Source organism: Perca flavescens, chromosome 7, assembly GCF_004354835.1.
Source record: "Perca flavescens isolate YP-PL-M2 chromosome 7, PFLA_1.0, whole genome shotgun sequence".
NCBI lineage: Eukaryota > Metazoa > Chordata > Actinopteri > Perciformes > Percidae > Perca > Perca flavescens.
This window is the reverse complement of record NC_041337.1, coordinates 29,512,038-29,533,943: the sequence shown is the minus strand read 5'-3', so window position 1 is coordinate 29,533,943 and position 21,906 is coordinate 29,512,038. Positions and strand designations below refer to the sequence as shown.

General features: G+C 42.5%; 1 protein-coding gene across 3 annotated transcripts in view; it reads right to left on the bottom strand.

Moving 5' to 3' along the window:
* Positions 1-21,906, bottom strand: part of LOC114558410 (plexin-A1) — a 295,347-nt gene that overhangs the window by 90,351 nt on the left and 183,090 nt on the right. For all 3 annotated transcript variants that reach the window (XM_028582404.1, XM_028582402.1, XM_028582403.1), the window contains exon 11: positions 11,311-11,511. In XM_028582404.1, coding sequence (XP_028438205.1) covers positions 11,311-11,511 — 201 coding nt within the window. The remainder of the gene's footprint in view (positions 1-11,310; positions 11,512-21,906) is intronic.

Below are 21,906 nucleotides of genomic sequence, written 5' to 3'. Positions count from 1 at the left end.
AGAGGAAAAAGGAGACATTGTAAGCAGCCACAGAAGAAGGAATGTGGGAAGTCTGGCTCTCTATTGAGACAGCTAAGAAACACAGACCATTGACACCACAGGATTCTGGGAGGTCAGCAGCTCCCGAGCAAAGGGATTCAACCAAAACAGTCTTTTGACACAAAGGAAAAGCTGATTGGTCTTATTCCCTTCCCACTACTTCAGTGTGACCCTGATCCATCACACATGAGGTAGGCTGTTGACTCTGTTAGCATCACTATTACGTCCCACTGTTTAAAGGCTTGTGTATGGCAGCTTCCAGCACCAGTAAAACCACAGGGCGCACATGCCCACATACGCCTCTCTCTGCGGTGTGGCCCCCATTAAACTTTAAGGGTTTGGACTTGTCTGCCGTCACCCAAAACACTGGCTGAGCTTGTTCTCTTGTCAGTCCCTGCCCACCCTGCTGCCCGCCACATCATGCTTTATTCATACTGTCACATGGCTTCGAATGCCGACACAGACCACACTGTGAAACCGCGACGCTGTGCCACCCAGTCACACTGAGCATCAACCCACTAGCTCACTTCCTCGGGACACTTTGGAGTAAATGATTATATACTGAAAATAAAGAAAAGATAAAGCAAAAGACTCAGGAGAGGAGAAGCAGCAGAGGGAGAACGAAGTAGCAGAAGAAGGATTTCAGGTTCAGCTAAAACCGCTTTAGAATTAAACTACTGATTAAACCTCAGGACGCCTTGAACTTGCAAAGTGTAAAACTTCCCACAAGATCCAAATTTGATCTTGTAGAATTTGTCATTATAAAAAAAGATACATTAGGGAAGAAGACTAAGGGCGCTATCTTGCACCCGGCGCAGCGCAGCGCAAAGCCCGACGCAACTCTCTTTGCTAGTTTAAGACCGATGCAGTTGTCAATTTCCCGTCCAGCGCCCGCGTCGTTTAAATAACAGATGCACCTGCGCGTATCTTTGCGCCCATGGGCGTGCTGGTCTTACAGGGAGGTGTGTTCAGGTGCATTCTTGGCGTATTGCTATCTTGAGGCAGCGGGAAGTGATCGTGCCATTGACCAACAAAAACCTGGTCTGAAAGTCAATAGCGCAGCATTTCATTGTTATTTGAACAGCAAATTAGTAAAATGTGGCTAGGCTTATGCACAGCGTGCATACTATGCTTGTAACACACACAGGGAAGCGCAGCAGCACACAAACATGCAAAAGATTACAAATAAAATGATTATGGTGCAAATCCGCCATCATAATAGCAATGCGCCAAGGTACGAACATGCCTGGCTTTTAAAGAGAATGGGAGATGACGCTCTGATTGGTTAGATTATTAAAATAGGACCATAAGAGTCTACAGCCACGCTGCTTACCATGACAATTTCTACACTACATGTTAGCATGCTAACATTTGCCAATTAACACCAAACAAAAGGTATAGCTGAGGCTGGTGGGAATGACATTAGTTTTGCAGGTATTTGGCCGTGAACAAAGGTACTGGACAAACTACAATTTTAACCTGATGATGGAGCTTGAAGAAAAGTCAGCGGTTCAACAAATTCCATACAATGTATCCTAAAAGGGACATGCACATCGGTACCAAATTTCACACATTTCAATGCATCCAGCAATTGTTAAGATATTTCAATGTGGACCAAACTCACATTTAGAGCCATGCCGCTACCGTGGCTAAAACCTTATCTAAAAAAAATGTTAAAGCCACATTAGGGGAGCATTAAGTTCAGCATTTCTTTAAGCTGACACTTTCATAATGCATCACACTGGTCTTGTCAGTCACCAGTTATTACTCTACTCTGACCTCTGGAATTTGAAATTCTTCTCTAATGAGATTTAGAAGTATGGGTGGCATATAAGATGTAGGCATTTTGCCACAACTTACCGTTCAATTTACAAGCATAATGCATCAACTTGAAGTTCTTATCACCAACGTGGTGATATTTTGTCCAGGGTCACTGTTGTCACTTGTTACTTCATCTTCTCAGTGGAATGATGCCTGAAGTTTTAGGATGGACAGAAGTCTAATTTTGGAATGCAACTCTGCATTTCTGTTACCTTTTGAACACGACAGATACTCAGATATCATGATTAGAACTGTGGCATGAAAGTACGTCTAATTATGGAACACCGCTACTTGTCTTTACAAAATGGCAACATTTTTAAAGGATCTGTTTTTGAATATTGAGTGATGACAATCTTAGACTGAGATACTTTGAGGGGAGAGGTGGGCATACTAAAATGCTTTAATACATTTATACTAATTGCTAAAAATATTAATTAATTAATAAAAAAATTGTTTTGGAACCTAAACTACAGGAAACAATGCATATTTATCTCACCGTGATGGCAGAATGTTTCACTTGTTGGACTGTTTTTAGCTTTTCTCATTTTTTAAATGACTTTTCACCGTATGCAATAAACTGTACATGATGAAATTCCCTTTTCAACAATACGGTTTGTAAGTTTTCACCCTGCGTCTCACAAAGCAGATTGTTACTAGAAGGAAAGCGGGAGGGCAGAAGCAGGGTTCAACCAGTATACTGACATGCACTGGGTTGTATTCTAACTGTAACTAATGAGCATGTCTTTCCTAAGATGATGTCAAATGTCTGACCAAAAATAAATACATAAAGAATTCCAGAGATCCATTCCAGTTGAACTTCCCTGATGTTTTGAATCACAAGCTGAAAGCAATTGGACACTTTCCCTTAAATCATCTCGTCTTTTTTTTTTTTTTTACTCTTGGCTTAATGAGAAACTGTTGCTGTCTTTTGTTTTTCTGATTTATTATCCATGCTGTTTTTCACATTTCCTGCAATCCTTCCTTAATTATGTTTTTGTCTCTCAGCCATCCCACTCTGGGTAACCTCTTTGGCCCCCCATGTATGATTTCGTCCATACATGGCATTATTCTGGTGGTGATTACTGTAGATGACTTTTGTCCACCTGGCCTTCAGCTTAACTGATTACATCTATAAACGTATATGTGATCAGGTATTGCTTTTGTCTTCAAGAAATATTTTCACTTGGGTGCTTCTTTTCTTTTTTACTTATTGAACATATACTGTAAAAACGAAAATGGACCGAGCCATCGTGACATATCACCCATTGGTTTGTGGACTAACGTTACCGTTTTGAAGACTCGAGTTTGGCATTTTGGCTGTTGCCATCTTGGTTTTGGAGCTAGACGTGACCATGTTTGGACGAGAGGGTGGAGCTGGGGAGTAGCGCTAAGCTAAACGCTAAGTTGTATTTAAGCATTCTTGAAACTATCAATTGAGGCCATTCAGTAAATGTTTACTTAAGTAATACATCGAGTGAGAAGAAGGGCCATTTTCTTATAGACCTCTATACAATCAGACTTCTCTTTGCAACCAGTGGAGTCGCCCCCTGCTGGAAATGAGACAAAATGCAGGTTTGAGGCACCTCCGCATTGGCTTCACTTTTCAGACCCGCAGGTCAGACCCGCTTGTTATTGAACAGCTATTGACTGTCGGCATCATGTCACTGACTCTGGGTATAGCTTTGATCGACAAATAATGGCACCAGTGCTGTTAAAAACTCCGTATTGGTGGAACCCTGTGGGTAAAAGTTGCTCTCCCCCTACTGAGTGGCCTCTCTGCTGGCCTGCCGTCCTGACTTCCCTCCCCTGAGCGCCCGGAGCTGCTGGAGATGAGTAATCAGACTCATTACTGAAGCCTCTGGTCGGCTCCTCCATGTCACTGCATGTAATTAATCTACCTGAGCCAACTCATAGTGTAGGCCCCCCTGGGGAAGAGAGAGGAGAGGAGAGGAGAGAACAGGAAGTTAGGTGGAGGGAAGGGTAGGAGAAAAAAGAAGAGGACATGGTAGAGGAAAGTTGGGTGGATCAAAGTGGAGGACAGCTAAAGAGCAGATAAGGGGAAAGTGAGAGGAGTGGAATTAGGAAACGTGGAGAAGAGATTGGAAGGGGGAGAAGGGAAAAGAGGAGAAGCAACGAGAGTCAGTAAGGGATGGCAAGAGGAAAATAAGGGGAAACTGAAAGAGGGAGAGAAGAGCAAATGGGACGTAAAAGGGTAGAGGACAGTAGAAGAGAGAAGCGTTTAAAACAAGGATGAGATAAGGGAGAAGAGAGGTAAAGAGACGAGGAGGAGCAATCAGAGGGTACAAGGGAGAGAGGGAGGCGAGGTGAGACAAGGAGAAAAAAGGAGAGGGAGGGGAGGAGGTGTAAAAACTACAAGGTGAGCACAAAGCCGTCCCTGGCCTCATTACAGTAACACACCAGCCTGGCTCGGGTTCATTCGTTATCTGCTCCTGCACTCGTTTATTCTCTCGCTACATGAATCGTCTCCATGGATTGCATGTCCCCATGGATTGTGTGAACAGATATGACTCTTGTATGTGTGTGTGTGTGCGTGTGTGTGTGTGTCTGAGGGACTGAAAACTGCCGATGTTAACAAAACAGAGCAGCTGGCTGGTGAGGGGGGAGAAGGCAGAGAAACCGAGAGGCGTGTACGTATGTGTGCGCGTCCATGTGCAGGTCGCACTCATGTAATTAGTCATGTTGAAGGATACCTCAATGTGTGTTAAAAATACACTGCGAGCACTTACACAGACAAGTCCCCCATTTCAGTTCAATTCGATCCCTTTTAGTTCAAACAACTTTGCGTATATGTTCAACTCTCCCTTTTGTTTTTGCGATAAATGAAAAAGATGTAAATGCGAGTAATAACTACTCACACTTGACCTGATACTTTGACTTTTGATTTCACTTTGGTTGAAGTTGCTCCTCTTCTCAGCAACATCTGCAACGAGTATGTGCTTTGGGCTGTTATTTGTTCTTAGTGATTTCCTGTAATACGATGATAATAGAACATGTGCATCCAAGATGAGTCATAAACTGTGTGCACGTGTGTGTGTGCAACTAATTAGCATTACCAAATACTTTTTGTAAGAAACGTAATGCTTGCACTTTTCTTTCACACAGGAGACCTTCATATTGAACATATGTGCAAAGTGTTGCACTGCTAACATACTGTATTTGTTTCCCTACAATATCTGCTCATGGTAATTGAAGCATGACTAAGGTTTTTAATGGTTTTGCTTAGGCAACTCAAAGTGCTCAGTTAAGGTTAGAGAAAGCCCGTTGTTAAGTTAAATGTACGCTGACTGGAAGCATGCAGTCACATGGATGTTGTCAGTATTTAACCAAAACCTCCATCTTTCCCTTACCTTACTTGTTTAGTAACATGCACCTATAACAACAGACCACGAGCCCCAGCCTCTGGTGTAGTAGTCCTGTGCTTTGTATGCCCAACCATCCACCCCAGAATCCCCCCTACAACGTGCAGTATACAAAGGTGTGTTCAAACGGAAAGTAAAGTGAATTTTCACCCCTAGTCTCTATTCGTCTAATGGACGCACTGATTGCGTGTATGATGGGAGCGTGGCTGTCTTTGTGTGGCAGCTCAGGCTCTGACTGAGCCCAGAACTCCCCAGGAACCCAGGACGCCTGCGCTGCCCCATGCTATACTCCGATAATTGTGGCCACTCATGTCTTTAAATTTGGCACTGTATGGCGACGCAATGTCTCTAAAAATCACCTTGCACGCTGTCTGAACACACTGGGTACCAAATACCTTTTCTCCAAAATGTATTTGGCAAAGCACATTAGTGCTATATTGACTTATTTGGTGGGAGGAAGTGTTACAGATGAACATCTGCATGTGGGATCTGTACAAGTGTGTGCATGTGGGCTATGTGTATCAAGATTGTAAAAGTTAGGAAAAGTCTAGACTTGAGCAGAGTCTAGACCAATTTGATGTGTACTGTGAACACACACTTACACAGTCACAGTCATCCTTCCAAAACTCTACTATGCCGCTGACAACAGTGCCAGAAGTATGGACTTACAGTGGGGAGTTCATACAAGCAGACAGACACACACACACACACACACACACACACACACACACACACACACACACACACACACACACACACACACACACACACACACACACACACACACACACACACACACACACACAGTGTTTGATAGCCTATGTGTGTCAGTGTAATAAATCATGTAAAGCAGGTTGCTGGTTGTTGCTGATGCTACAGTCTCCGTCTGCTCCACATGATTAGGAAGAAGATCATGTGGAGAATCTCCATATGTCTGCTTCACGTTGGGCTTCCAAACCCCTGGGGAGGTGTGTGTGTGTGTGTGTGTGTGTGTGTGTGTGTGTGTGTGCGCGTTTGTTTGTCCATGAACAAACCAGTAGGTATCCACGCAGCGTCTTATCTGTGCGTGCCTGAGAGCGTGTGTGCACACGCGCCCCCAGCGTGTGTTTTCCTGTGAACATCCCAGGGCGCATCCATGCGTACTGTGGGTCCCTGGTGTATTTGAGTATGCAGGTTCAATGTTTCAGTGTTTGGCGAGGGGCTAAACAATGCACAAAGAGACAGAAAGATTGAATGGATGAGTGTACATCTACTGCTGGCTAATTTTTTCTGTGATTTATTACACTCTACTGTCCCAGTCACAGCCAGCTGTGATACACACAGACACACACACACACACACACTTCCCTACTGAGAATGCCCAATACAATGGTAGCAAGTAAACAGGTTCTCAATCATAGATGGATCTTCTGTGTGCTGATCCTCTCATTTTTCCTCTAAACACGTATTATTGCTTATTATTGTATTAAGAACCTAGTTACGGGTAAAGGGAAGGCTATGAAACCATTAACACCTGGGCAAAGAGACTATACCAGCGTGCTTTAGAGTTTTAGCTTCTTAAAGCTGCACTAATCAATATTACAATATTGGAAATGTGTCAAATGACTATGTGCAATGTGTCTTTGGTGGTGATAAACCCAACTCCTTTTTTTTTCGTTTTGTAAAAGGCCTGCGACTTGGTTCACACTTACGGCTCTCAGTGTTTTTTCTTCCAGATTCAAGCAGCTGATTTCAGCAAAAAGCTCAATATACACAACCTGCCCATACACACAGACAGAATTAATACAATTTAAAAAAAAAAAAAACTGCGTGATGAGATATTGCACTTCCATAACGTTGGGGGACTCACAAGAGACAGATTTAGAAAATGAATAGTTAGAATCCAAGATATCCTGACTTTTAGTTCTTATTATGGTTAAGCTTGAAAAACACCTAACTCCTACGCTTCCCAAAATGCAACTTGAGTCTTAAGTTAGACACTCCCTAAATGCCTTTATGTCTTTCAAACTCCGCACCACCCGTTTTGTAGGCTCCAAACCTGAGCCAAGTTAACCCTGATGATGTCATTTTGTCAGACTTCAGAAAGTTCCTTCCAGAGCTAGAGAAGACAGCATAATATTTAAAGTAAACTGAAATGAATGTGTTAAATTGGTATTGTGCCTTGACCAAATGCCACTTTGCTTGTTTGCAAGCCATGATGTCTCTCTCTCATGGGTGGGCCAAATTCTCTGGGGGGGCAAAGCAGAGAAAGGGGAGGTAACCTTGCTCCTTATGACCTCATAAGGAGAAGATTCCAGATTGGCCCATCTGAGCTTTCATTTTCTCAAAGTCAGAACAGGATACCCAGGGCTCGGTTTACACCTATCACCATTTCTAGCCACTGGGGGACCATAGACAGGCTAGGTGAACTCATATTAATGTTAAAAAACCGTGAAATAAAAATAAAGTGAAATTTTCATGCCATGGGACCTTTAATACCTGACAATGTACACCTCAAAGGGCATAAACCCGCTTATACCATGGTCACTTGGAAAATAACATTTTTTTAAAACATTATTTTATATTTTAATTAATTAATTTTAATCGAAATCTAAAGTTTTACAAACAATAACTCTGTTTCCCTGGTTACGCCTGACGGTTTGACTAATACCTGGAACAATCATTCCCATCCTATAAGGTTCTTATGCAATGCAAACGTTATTCCCTCCTCCAGGAAATAGGAAGGACCTTAGATACGACTTGCCTCCCTTAGCAACGGGAGATATTTATAGTCCGCTCAGCTACGAGCCGGAAAGCTAACGCTATGCTAGCAAGATCCGAAGTCAATCACATTGTGTACAGCTGGCAATCAGAAAAAAAAAAAAAAAAAAAAAAAACGGACAGTATGTTGAACAACAAGACAAGCTAGCTATCCAGCCATGTCATTGTCCCCAAAACAACATTAATAACAACGACTTTTACGAATAATTTGATCCGCGAAGTGTAACGTTACTGTCGGCCGCAGCCTGAAGTGGCGACCTGAACAGCGAACGGGATGAGAGATAACGTTATTCACTGTGAAACAAAGTCAGTTAAGGGGGGGCAGTATGACTTACTTCTTACAGCGTGTGTTAGCGCCCTCCTGTGGTGTTCAGAGGACGAGGCACTGAAGCAGCGCACAGTGTTAAAAATAACAGATTCACATTTCCTTTTTGTTTTAACGTAGCGCATTCATTTAGAACAGTAAACAGTCATTTTCACCAGAACTCCTTTAGTAAGTGTCCTACATCACTTTTTTATGCACACCCTGAAGCCAATCAGAATTGAGTATTCACCCAGACCATGGTATAAATCATTAATAACTTGCCTTCTCTAGTGTACTGTACAACTGAATATGGACATGTGAAAACCCACATTGCCCGAACTGTCCTTCCACCCTCTGGGGTTCTATTTACTCTCAGCAGTTTCACTTTTGCACGGATCATGATTTTCTTTTCCTTCTGCATCACTTGCTCAAACATGCACATCTTTTATATTCCACATACAGTCTCTCTCCATCTGTTTCTCCCTCATTTGTTTGTTTCCCCAAGTCTGTGTGCTGAGATTAGTCTTTTCTTTCCTCCCCTCTGTCTTTCTTTATTCTTCCCATTCTCTCTTTCCTCTTTCTCCTTCTTCCATCAAACGATTTGTTGCATCGTCATTGTCTGTTCCTAATTCCCTCACCTCCTCGTTGGCTCTCTCTTTCTTTGTGTTAGTGGTTTGCCAGGCTTGTATGTATGTGTGTGTGTGTGTGTGTGTGTGTTTGTGTGTGTCCGTCAGTCTACCACACCACTGCAATTCATCATCATTTTATCTACAGCTCCCTTAATTGGATCCTATCACAGTCCCATCTGACGAGAAGAGAGGCAGGGGGTGGAGAGAAAGGCTTACACACACACACACACACACACACACACACACACACACACACACACACACACACACACACACACACACACACACACACACACACACACACAGCCTTCATTACCAGCTGCAAAGTTGTGTTTAGGCCTGTATATTTACCATGTTTCCTGCCTCCTCCAAAAAGAACACTAGGATTTTACAAAACATTAAAGTGCAATGCAGTATGAAGAAACAAATGTATGTGCATGTGTGTGCATGTGTGTGCATGTGTGCATAATTCCCTCACCTCCTCGTTGGCTCTCTCTTTCTTTGTGTTAGTGGTTTGCCAGGCTTGTATGTATGTGTGTGTGTGTGTGTGTGTGTGTGTGTGTGTGTGTGTGTGTGTGTGTGTGTGTGTGTGTGTGTGTGCGCATCCATTCAGTTTGCCAGTGAATTGGAGATTTGCTGAGGAAGGTCTCTGTCACACCAGCAACTCTCAGCAGTAGTAATGGTTTGTACTGACTGTATGGTAGTGTATCAAATATTGGGGATGGAAACGGCACATGGCTATTTCCTGGAGGAAGTGCTGGTGCTTGGTGGTGTGGGGGGCTTTCAGAACACACTTAGAATGCAAATGAGGGGGAACAAAAATAACTAACATAATACAGCTGTGGTGTTCAAGCAATACGTTGTTTTTGGGTGAAAACCTTGTATGTCCACAACCTTTGTTTTTTTAAGGAATCAAAAAGCGTCTCATTTGAAAACATTTATTGAGCTATTTACTTGACGAAGAAGAAACTGCCTTGTCACTGTTTAAATATTTGTAAAACCCACAAACAGACGTAAAGGGTGATCAATAGCATTGATTTATGACAAAAATTAAACGAAATATGGAGATACAAGGTTTCTGCCTGACAGCGACAAGGTTTATCTACACTAAATATTTTAAATGCACTGGTGTTAAGTCAGGACTTACTTCTTAGAAAAGGTCTCACCATACCGAGGGTATATAGAGTAATTCAATAGTAAAAGTCAGAATTCCTTTAATTATGTGTCTAACTTTGACCAATTCAACTTGAGGTACAGCAATTACGTTTTTTTTGCAGCTCACCCTCTATTCAATAGGCTTTCAAATAGTCAGGTCACTGAGGACAAATCTGACAAAAAGCCTTAATGGCAACCCAAAGAGTCAAAATCTAAAAGAATACTTGCTTGCGTGAAGCCAACACAAGCGACTAAGTATGCACAAATCACCTTTAAAAAACCCCACAAAAGAACTGTAGAAGCCATCATTAGGACCCGGAAATCAACTTCAATAATTTGCCCCAGAACTACTTTTCGTGTCACCATCCAACATCAGAGGCAGAACGACTTCCAGGATCACATCACTGCAGCTCATTCTTTCCCTTTCACTGGGTAGAGTTCAAAAACAGCGAGTGGCCGCGGATCAGCGATGTGTTCCGGTAATACAGCAGCCGGCTAAATGACCCTGGAGCCCCAGACAAGTGTGTGACATGCTGAAGAAAGAGGCGGGCGGCGAAGCTGCCAAAGCCACACACTGGCTCCTGCTGCCTTTTAACTGCGAGGACTCGCTATTGGACCCATCACCGTGATCGAGCACTGCGGTGTGCGGCTCGCATGTTAATCATATGTCTCGTTAAGTAAGTCATAATTGGTGTCGTTTTAAAATGCCTCCCCTCTGCCATGTGCCCTGATTGGAGCTGAGGAAATTAGAATTGCTGAAATGGTCGCTGCCTATTAGCGGTGACAGTTTGACTGAGGGCTAAGAGGCAGGAATGAAGAGAGGGGGGGCTTAGCGACAATCAGTCCCTGTAGCCATACAGTACGCCTCAGTTTCAAGCATTTGCCACACCAGTCTATTAATGCTGGTCTCTCTCTGTCTAAAACGGCAGCTAACCAGCTGTAAAGCCTATGAATAGTTAAACCAGCACGGCATGTCCTCAATGGGGCTCCTGCTGACAGATTATACAGCTAGGGTTAGTCGGGGCATGCGAGACATTTGATTAGGATGGGCTGAGATGGTAATCAGTCAATAGCAAGCCCCTTTGGCCAACACATAAACTCACATTCATCACGTCAACAGACATTGCAAGGGATATCACCTTTGTAGGCTGCCGTAAATTGCCTGCAAATCTAAGTGACTTCTTGTGAGTGTTTTTTTTTTGTGGTCTTTTTTTAGCCTTACCGTGGTCTTCTGACACTGTATGCTGGTGCTGTTGAACCTCAGAGCCGGGACGCTGTGCGTGCTGCCCTGGATGTGGAAGATACACTCGTAGTTCCTCTGTCCGGACTGGGGCTGGGGCAGGTTCTGGGCCAGCAGGGTGATCGGTCTCATAACTCCAGCAGGTATATAGATCTGGGTGGAGGGCAGGATCTGAGGGCACTCCTGGACATGAGAGAAATATGAATGAAGAAATTGAGACGTGACTGAAAAAGAAAGCAGGGGATGCAGATCTGAGTGGACAGGATGTTCCGGACATGCTGCTGTAAAAGAAAACGGACATCTTATCCACTGACAGAAAAATATACAGATCCTATACACTCCAAAATACATAAAAAAAAGCAATGTATTCTACAGTAATTGACAAGTAATCAATTGTGTATTAGAAATGCCAGCATGGCATTACAGAACTCCCTTATGTGCATAATTACCTATGAATCCTTTGATTTTTTTTCCCTCCCAACCACATAACCACAACATTCTAGATTCATTCCAGCGTCCTTTGTTCTCGTGGTGGAATATGTTTGAAGACCCAGGCAGCCTAAAACCTCCACTTACAAATTATCAACACTCTTGAGGATCAACCTTTGTCCTATTTATGAACCACTGAATACTGAATGTGGCAGTTACTTGTCAAAATGAATACACGCCATTTTGGAATCAAACCTTTCCCAGTATTAATGAGGCTTTTCTGGATATTAGGTATGTTTTTGACTAAATGAATACACTAAAGGATATTCTCATTCTTTCTGCGTGGATAAAAATGAGGGCCTGAGGCAGCGTCTCTGAGGAACACGGACAGTGTTAATTCTCCCGGATTAGAGAGGGAGACGAGTGAGGGGTCAGCGCTTCCATTCAGCGGATTCCTGCTGCTCTTCAATCAATAAGAAATTTGGCAAGAACAGAAGCTTTGCACCATATTAATTGGAAGGAAAATACTGTAATTGAAATCTCTAAGCGTTCTTTCAGCCCTAAGTAAATCAAAAGACAACATGCGGCTGTCAGCTGGAATCCATGCTACATCACCGCTCATGCTCGAGAGTTCATTTGTATTTCAAATTGTGTTTTCAACTGGTTCAATTAACGAGATTTAATTCAAATGTGTGTGGCACTGCTACTACAGTGATTACCATCAGCGTGTTGCATTTACATCATAACACAAAAACAACACAACTATCCACCTATAATAACTTTTAACATCTTATTTTTTTCTTAAAGCCTTAGTGTGTAACTTGTTGATATTAATGAACGTCCGTTACATTTAAGCCATTGCCAAAATGAGTTGCTACAAAGCTAATTAAGACTATCCACTCCACACAACTCTCTCTGCATTTCTCAGTATGACTATGTTCAGAAGATGGTGTCGTCCGGCGACTTTTGCGCGCAACTAAAGATAATTACCCCTTCTGAAGAGTCCATCATGTTTTTTTAATCCTCCGTGTCCTCCTTGGCTACTAGCAACTGCGTGGAGGAGGGGTGGGGATGGTGCGCGATCACGGAAGGCTTGTATCATGTGGATGCACCGACAGTGTTGTTGTCATTACTTAGAATTCCTCATGGGGGCGACAGAAACTACGCACTATAGCTTTAAACAAAGCGAGTAAAACAGTGGCGTAAACTTTCACTGTCAGGAAATGTGCCTTTTATTCATTGTTACGAGATGCTTAAAGCTACATTGTGTAAGAATTTCTCCCATCTCGCGGTGAAATTGTATATGACAACCAGCTGAATATTACTTTCTAGCCCCTCCCATTCCGATCGCGTTTTAAGTCCTACGGTGGTCGAACCCGATAATTAGCTCTCAGTATCTCCATCGTGATCACACGCAGCTGTTCTAGCCACTCCAATATTAACTTTGGTCTTGTTGCTTTGCCTGTCGCGGTGTCGTTTTTTTAAGAGTAATCTCCATCCCTGGCATTCGTCACGGTGCCACTGAGTGTAAAAGGGCAAAATGCAGAGGTATGTCCCTCTTTGGCTAATGTATTTTAAAGCTGGAGGTGCAACATGCCGGCCGTCAGTCGAGCGACTCGCTCGTATGTATTCTGAATGATTCTGAATGGCAGATTCTACGCTTACGAGAATACTTTGATTAGTTGGTGGAAGTAATTACACATGAATGAGCACATATTTGCGAAAGAACAAAGGGGATTTTGCTGAGAATCAACTCAAAAAAATTACGCAATGTAGGTTTAAGTTATTGTTTTTAGAAAATTCTAATTTATATTAAGTCCGACTACAGTTAAAGGCGGTGACTTATGAAGACATTCTCTACAGTGTAAGTGGATCAAAAGAGGCTTTGCAATATCCCAAAGGCTGTAATTACCACTGAACAAGTTATATCCACTAATGTGTGTTTGGTATTCATCTGGAGATGCGGTAAACAATCATAAAGGCCATACAAATACCAAAATAGAATTTATAAATTAAGTCGTATTCCACTTTAAGCGCCATTAAGCAGACTATAATTTTCCTATTAGGATAGCAAACGCTGATATCTGCAATGATAAATCAGTGGGAACAGCATTCTATTCATACATTCAAGTCACTCCGCAGCAGCAGCAGCAGCAGCAGCAGCAGCAGCAGCAGCCTAATACTCTGCAGAGTAATCTCAATATGAGTTTGCTCTGTGCTGGTACTGTCTAATGGAGTATCGGTAATGACTTGCAGATTGGCCTTGGAATAGCGGAGAGGATGGGGGGTGCGGGGTAGAGGTTTGGACATAATGGCACCAAGAGACACCTATGTTCCCTCTCATAACTAAAAAGCACACCCACACAGCCAGATAGCATGCATTGACGCCATATGTGAAAGTGAAGGGTGGAAAAGTCAAGAAAGATTATATGACACAGGGAGCATTTTGAATAAAAATGGGTTATAATAAGTTCCCTTAAAGCTGTACTACTCAATATTCTTTAGATCTGTGTTTCTCAACCGGGGTGGTACCGCCCACCAGGGGGCGTTCAGAAGATGATGGGGGGCGTTGGAGCAATATTTTGGAAAGGGGGGCGTTGAGGTGCCCTCGGGGGGGCGTTTGTTTGAAAGCTAGTTTAAACCAAAGATTCACAATAACAATACATGTTTACACTTAAACTACTAAAAAGTCTGTAACGTTAAAAGCTGCCAGTTTACAGCACTGCGACTGGACGAGACCGGTATCATAACTCTTCTGTGCTTCGGTCAGCTTTGATTGGCGCAGCTCCGTGCTGCCTTCACGGAAACGGGACGTCAGAGCATCATCTTAAATGAGCTCTGTACCAAATGAAGCTGCGTTCAGATTTAAAAAAAATAAAATAAATAAAAGCAATCGCCGCGACGTCCTGTAGAACACAACGTTTCCTACTGGACCTGAAGGCAGCTTAATTTCACGAGAGAGAAAGAAAAGCGACGTGCAAGATATATCGACTGTGCTTTGTTGTTTGGCAAACATTTAGCTGTTCCCCAAACTCCCGGCCAGTTCAGGGCTTGTGTTTGGTGTTTTAAAACTTTCTTATGGAAGCGATAGAGGCAGTGATGTCACCGTTTACTGTACGGGACTCTCACACCTCCACAAAACACAGCGCGATGTGGGGTTGCGTTTCTCCAAACGTTTTTTTCTGCTATTTACTCGTAAGACAGGCGATAGCACACCTAGACTCTTCTAACCTAGACTCTTCTAACCTAGACTCTTCTAACCTAGACTCTTCTAACCTAGACTCTTCTAACCTAGACTCTTCTAACCTAGACTCTTCTAACCTAGACTCTTCTAACCTAGACTCTTCTAACCTAGACTCTTCTAACCTAGACTCTTCTAACCTAGACTATTCAAAGCATCAAAAAAGGGCTCTCACTAACTTTCAAATGTTGTAAACTTATTTCCATTCGGCAGTAGGTGTCGTTCTTCAAGTCGTTTGTCATCACCAAAATACTTTTCTGTGTGTGTGTGTGTGTGTGTGTGTGTGTGTGTGTGTGTATATGTGTGTGTTATTCTTCTGCTTTTACCCCTTGATAAGTGCCAGCTTGTTTTCCGTTGGAACATTTAGATTTGAATGAAAAATAGATTTGAATGTTAAATTGCTAAGCTGTTTCTGATTGGCTACTGTTAGTGTTTGTAATAATAATAATAATAATAATAATACATTTTATTTAAAGCGCCTTTCATGACACCCAAGGTCACTTCACAAACAAAAAAGGACATTCAAATTATAGTCATCTTCTAAAGGTGCTGAGGTTCACACCAGGGACATGCAGCAGGTCTTTTGATAATACCAAATTATAGTTTGAATGTTACATATCTAGTCATTCTGATTGGCTGCTGGTTTTTAATTTGAATGTCAAATGGTTGCATTTTTTTTAAAAACCTGTAAATATATAAAATTTCTATTTACATTGCTTTTTTGATACCTGGGAAACTAATACATGTGTTTGTCATTCAATTATTTGATTTTTTGATTATTTTTGATAACAATAGAAACAACAATAATAGGCCTATATCAGGGTGTAATCATTAATATTCGGGGCAATTAGGCTACATAATATTTGATGGGGGGCGTTAGGGACCTGTATAATGGATAGGGGGGCGCTGGCACAAAAAAGGTTGAGAACCACTGCTTTAGATCAATAATAGATCAAATGACTATAGCTATGTTTCTATCCACTTGTCAATCGAATTATCTAAAGTTCGCTGAAAACATTCATGCGAATAAAGCCGGTGAAATTGTGTTTCCATTCCAACGTCTTTGAAGTGAATAAAAACCTGTGTGTAATGACGTCACGTGTTGTTTTGCAGTCAAATTGGTATAGCGAATAGATTTGAGACATTTGAAGGTGTTTCTATTCATTTTCGCACTGAATCGCACAACATTTAAGCCAACATTTGCCGGCCAAAATGCATTGAGCTGTCTACCTACAAAGGATTCATTTTGCACAAGTTGTAATGGTGCTTATGTGCCAGCTGATAGCAACATATCAGGCTATAATAAGACAACAACGACACAAAACATCGCTGTGGTGATGCAGATGCAAGTAAAGGCCAGACGACAGCTATTTAAAAAAGCCGTTATAGTTTGCTCTTAAATTAAATTTAAAAAATGATCTCGTGTCTGTCTTTGTTGACACCGGCCATGTCTGCAAAGAAAGCGGAAATGACCTAAAACGTAATCGCGATTCATTATTTATTAGGCAAATAACGTTTCCACCAGAGTTTATCCCATAAGCCCTTTACCAATTAAGAGAAAATCTGATGAGATTGAATTTACAAACTTTGTGCCGATATTCATGAAATTCAATTGAGTTTTACTGTTTCCATTCGATATTACTTCATTTGCATTCAAAAAAAACGTGCAGATGGAAACATGGCTTATGTGTAATGTGAAACATGTCAATAGTAGCGACAAACCCACACAGAATAGTCATGCAACAGGCTGTACTGAGCTTTTAGCTGTTTTGGTTATAATGCCTGCAAACTCCACTCTCGTTAACCTTATCTCCAGCTGCAGCAGTTTGATGTTTTCAGCAAAAAAAAGCTCTGATAAAACCTCTGTATGCTGGCTGGTCCCCAAATGAGGGAAGGCGCTAATTAGGTGATAATCTGTCAGTGTTGTGGTTTTCAATTTGTTCTGGTGTCCCCAAGTGGCCAAAATAAGAGAAAACATCAATGCATAAAACTATCCATAAATGAATTACAACAAATATTGATTGCCTTTTTTGAGAATGGTCTGGGTCCACTTTATGACCACAGTTGGGTAATGTGAAAGCTGCTACTTATTATAATTATCAGTAGCAGGCTGGGTAACAGCACCAGGTTTTATCCCAGTTGGCTGCTCATAATTAAGGAGAATCTAACACGATATGAACATGGCTGTGTGGTAGTAAGAGAGATAGAGGAGGAGGAGGAAAGAACTGAGGAAAAGGAGACAGAGAAGAGATTAAAATAATGCCAGTAAGCCCAGTGAAGCAGATTGGGAAAAAGGGAAAAAAGGTACAGAGTGTGTGTGTGTGTGTGTGTGTGTGTGTGTGTGTGTGTCTAGATACTCCGTCTGACTAGATGGTTGAGAGTCTAGTCTGAAGTAGCAGTCATTGTTAATGTTGGAGAGACTGGGCTCAAGCATCTGCTCCAATTGTGGCATGGAAATCCTGTCTGGCTGCCGCACGCGAGCACACACACACGCACGCATGCATGCACACACACACACACACACACACACACACACACACACACACACACACACACACACACACACACACACACACACACACACACACACACACACACACCTAAGGTATGTTCCTTATTACTGATGCATCAGAGTCAAGATAAAAAGCCCAGCGTCACATTCCTATGAGGAACATGATAATACGCACGACACGCAGCAACACACATACAAAGGCATTCCCCACATATACAGTACAAAGACTCACAATTGTGCAAACGCATAAAAGGGGAAAAGAAAAGAGTGTGTAACACACACACAGAGGGAGGGAGTGAACAAAAGATCTGGGAGCAGAGGATTGTGGGAGCGGTTTCATTAGGAGTGCTGACAGGTGTCAGAGCTGAGTCTGCATCAGATAGTGGAGCCGTTTCCAACAATGAGACACACAACAATCTCTTTACCTGGGGGACTCCTCTAATCTCTCGCTTTCCCCCCTCTATTTTTCTTTCTTCCTCTCACTCACACTTGATCGTTTTAAGATTCTCTTTATCTTTTCTCTCTCTCATTGTCGCCTTTGTTTTTCAACCTTTATTTTATTCAGGGGCAAGAGTTTCATTAACTGTGTGGCATCCTCTTTCCCAAAAACAACTTTGGTTACACTTTACTTGAAGGCATATACATAAGAGTGACATGACACTGTCATGAACCTGTCATAAACATTATAAACCAGTCCTAAACGTTTATGACATAATGCCTTTTGTGATGACAAGTTAGGGTTAGGGTTCATGACAGTGCCATGTGTTCATGACGGTGTCATGTCACTCATCGTAGATACCTTCAAGTAAAGTGTTACCATAACTTTCTTTAGATTCATATGCGTGCTTCCCAGTTATGGCCAAGGGAGATTTTACAGTGTAACTACCAGCACACAATATCTACAAAAAAACCCGCCTTGTTGAGATATAAATTTAGTGCAGCACAAGTCAGGGATGAACAGTGATGCAGAAGATGAGCAGAGATAAACCATTGGATAACAAAGGGCGAGGAGAGGTGAAGCGAGAAGGAAGGAGGGGAGGAGAAGAGGCGGGATCTTGGGAGCCATACACTCATTTATTAAAGTGGGAGATGAGAGTCGAGGAGGTCAAGTTCCCAACAGAGCGAGGCAGGGGTGGAGCTCTGCAACATGGGAGTCATACACGCCTCTATATATATATATATATATATATATATATATATATATATATATACACAAACTATTTCCCAGAGAAGCGATACACACACACACACAATGTTACATCTAGATAGATATACCCAAAATGCACATAATATACACAAATCAAACACATAAACAACACACCAACTGCTACGCACACGCCGATCAAAAGCTTGATCTTGCCCTCTGGCTCTGTGCAGTAAACTAGGGCAGTCTTAGGCATGTTGGATGTTTTAAAGTAGCCTTGGGGCCAAATACACAGACACTGTGATCAAAGGTAGGAAAGTAAGACCTCAGAAATAAGAAGGTCTCTATCAGAGTCCCTAGGCCAGTTTTTAGGCACTGGTTGATATTTAAAAAAACGGTTGTGATAATATGAAAGTTATAGTCATTTTCCAATTTACTCTCTACTGCATTTTCATATTTGCTTTTTCTCTCCGCCATACCCTACTTTTCCTCACATCCTTCTCATCCTTCGTTGGCTGCTGGAACAGTGTATGTAATCCGGGTAGAAGACTTTGAGCAGGCCGTCAAAACAAACAGAGGCTAGAGAGATGACATGTGGAGGCAGGAGTGAATGTTTATGAAGTTTAATTATCCCGATGCTTTGACAACACTGTTCATGAAAGAAAAAAAACATAACAAATTATGTTAGAGATGAAAGACAGAGAAAATCATGAGATTTACTTAACTTCTATGCAGCTCTGACACACCTAAAGTCATCGTGGTATCGGTTTACTTTCTTTTCCCTTACTTCTAATTACATTCTGTTAGGATGGAGACATTACATCTACGGTGATGTAAGAGATGAGACGAGAGCCCTGATTGGCTACAAACTTTCACCCATGAGGCCACCCCAACGGGGCGATGACAGACTCTGAGTATGATGGATGAGGGAGTGTGTGTGTGTGTGTTTGTCTATGTGTGTGAGTGTCAGGGGGGTCACCATAGTGTAGAGGGTCCCCACGGATTAGCGTTACAGTCCAATGAACCATTTCAGAAAGGAGGGGGCAACACCCCATCGACCACTGCCGTAACACACACACACACACACACACACACACAAAGAAAGAAAAGGACCTGATATGATGACCACATCTCCCAGGAGAGAAATAGGAAGAGTCATCTGTTGAGCAATGTCTCGGTTTTAGATGCTAATATAGTTATACTCTTAGAGAATAAATCTAACAGAAAGTAAGACACACATTCACGCACACACACACACACACACACACACACACAGAGGAGGCCACAATAACGTGCAATGGGCCATGCCAGTAATCCCAATAGATCTCCTCATTCAATCAACACAGAGACAGGTCATAAGGCTTTATCTATATAGATCTCCTCAAACATTTTCTCCTTCTCAGTCCATTTCTCTCACTCTTCAACAACAACCGTTTTCTTTATCTCTCAGTGTCTGTCTCGTATAACCCCGTAAAAAACGAAGACAGGTCCAAACGGAGAGGAGCTTTATCAACCTATACATCACAAACTCGAGCTTTTTCCTTCACACCAAAAGCACACACTGTACAATAAGACACCCTCCCTAGTGGCTGCCTATGCACTGACTGCTGTAGATCTCTTTATGTAAAAAAAAAAAAGAAGACAGGTCAAACGAAGGCCAGACACAAACTGATATCCATCAGCACGGCTGCCGGGTTGCGCTACGATACTCTTGTGGGCCTTGCTGCTGCAAATTAATGTTGGATATCTGGATTGTGTTCTGATCGCAGACAGGTTTAGTATGTACATTAGTATGTGTCGTGCTGTTCCTTCCTCTGTCAGCGATGTAGGACCCCTTGGTTTTTTTTCTGCCCTATCACCGAGGCTAATTGAATAAAATACTCGCTTGTCCGGATATTGACTAAATATGGTGGTAGCTCTGAGTTGGCGTTTTGAGGGTGATGCTCTTTCAGTTGTTCAGATATTGTGGCCATCATCAGTAATTCTAAGTTCTTGTTCGGTTATTCCAAACAAACCACAAACATTAAAACCATATGTCTTCCTGTGCACTGGATGATTCTTCACAGGGAAGGCCTTACTGTATGGAGTTGTTGTAGGCTCTCCCAATGTTGCCTCCCACCACCAAAACATGTATTTAAAGTTCAATTCAGGAATTGTGAAGCAACATTATCATTAATTTGGAGTGGTCCAATAGTCCAATATTCACTCCCTGTAGCTGCTAAATGCTCCGTGTTCCCCAGCCAGTCGCTAACTGTGTCTGTCTGCTGTTTGGCGTTGAGCAGGTTTGGTGAACAGTCCGTAGCTTGTCCGCTAGTCTACATCCTTGACGTTCCACTTCCAGGATTGCTCCAGTGCCGCAGGGAAATTGGTTGACTGGCCCCTCAGATCTCTGCATGGTAAATTGAGACAGCTAGCTAGACTATTTGCCCAATCTGAGTTTTCTCTCGCCCGACTATTTTACAGCGGCTCCGTGCGGAGCTTGGCGCCGCCCATGACGACTGTGATCGGTTTAAAGAAATGCCAATAAACCAGAGCACGTTTTTCTGCCATCCCGGAATGCTGTGTGGACTCGCCAGATCCTCATTCGCTCCGCAGCGTGTGGATGGTCCGGCAAAGTGAGACTAGTTGTCCGCTGAAAACAGCTGCCTGATGCGTCTGAAACCTAGACTGTATATTAAGATGGACGACGCGTCTCCACTTCCTCCCAATGTACAAAAGTGAAGCCAAAATATCCCAGATGCGGGTGCTGCCATCTTGTAATTTTGAGCCAGGAGTCTGCCCAGTAGTGATCGGGTGATATCGAAGTCCCGCCCATACACCCAAGCAACCAATCACAGCTGTCAATCATGACGTTGCGCCCCGTTTTTATAGCATGAAATCATTTATAATTTATCAGCAAAATGAACACTTGAACAGACAGGAGTGTGATGAGAACTACCTGAAATGACAGAAACCATCTTTGGATAAAAATGATTTGACGTGTACTTTGATATTTTAGTTTGGCCCATGTCCCCTCCACTTACATGGAAGGGGGTGGGGATTTTCAACCTTTACTGCAGTCAGCCACCAGGGGGCGATCAAGATGTTTTGCCTTTACTTTTTCAGTCTATGGATCAGCCCTTGGTCTGAAACAACGCTATGGTCCAGAATCACGATCTGTAGTATGATGGATCAGGGCTTGACAAAACCCAACCACCTGCCACATGAAACAGGGGAAATGCAAATAACAAAATCTACATTTTCTAATGCTAT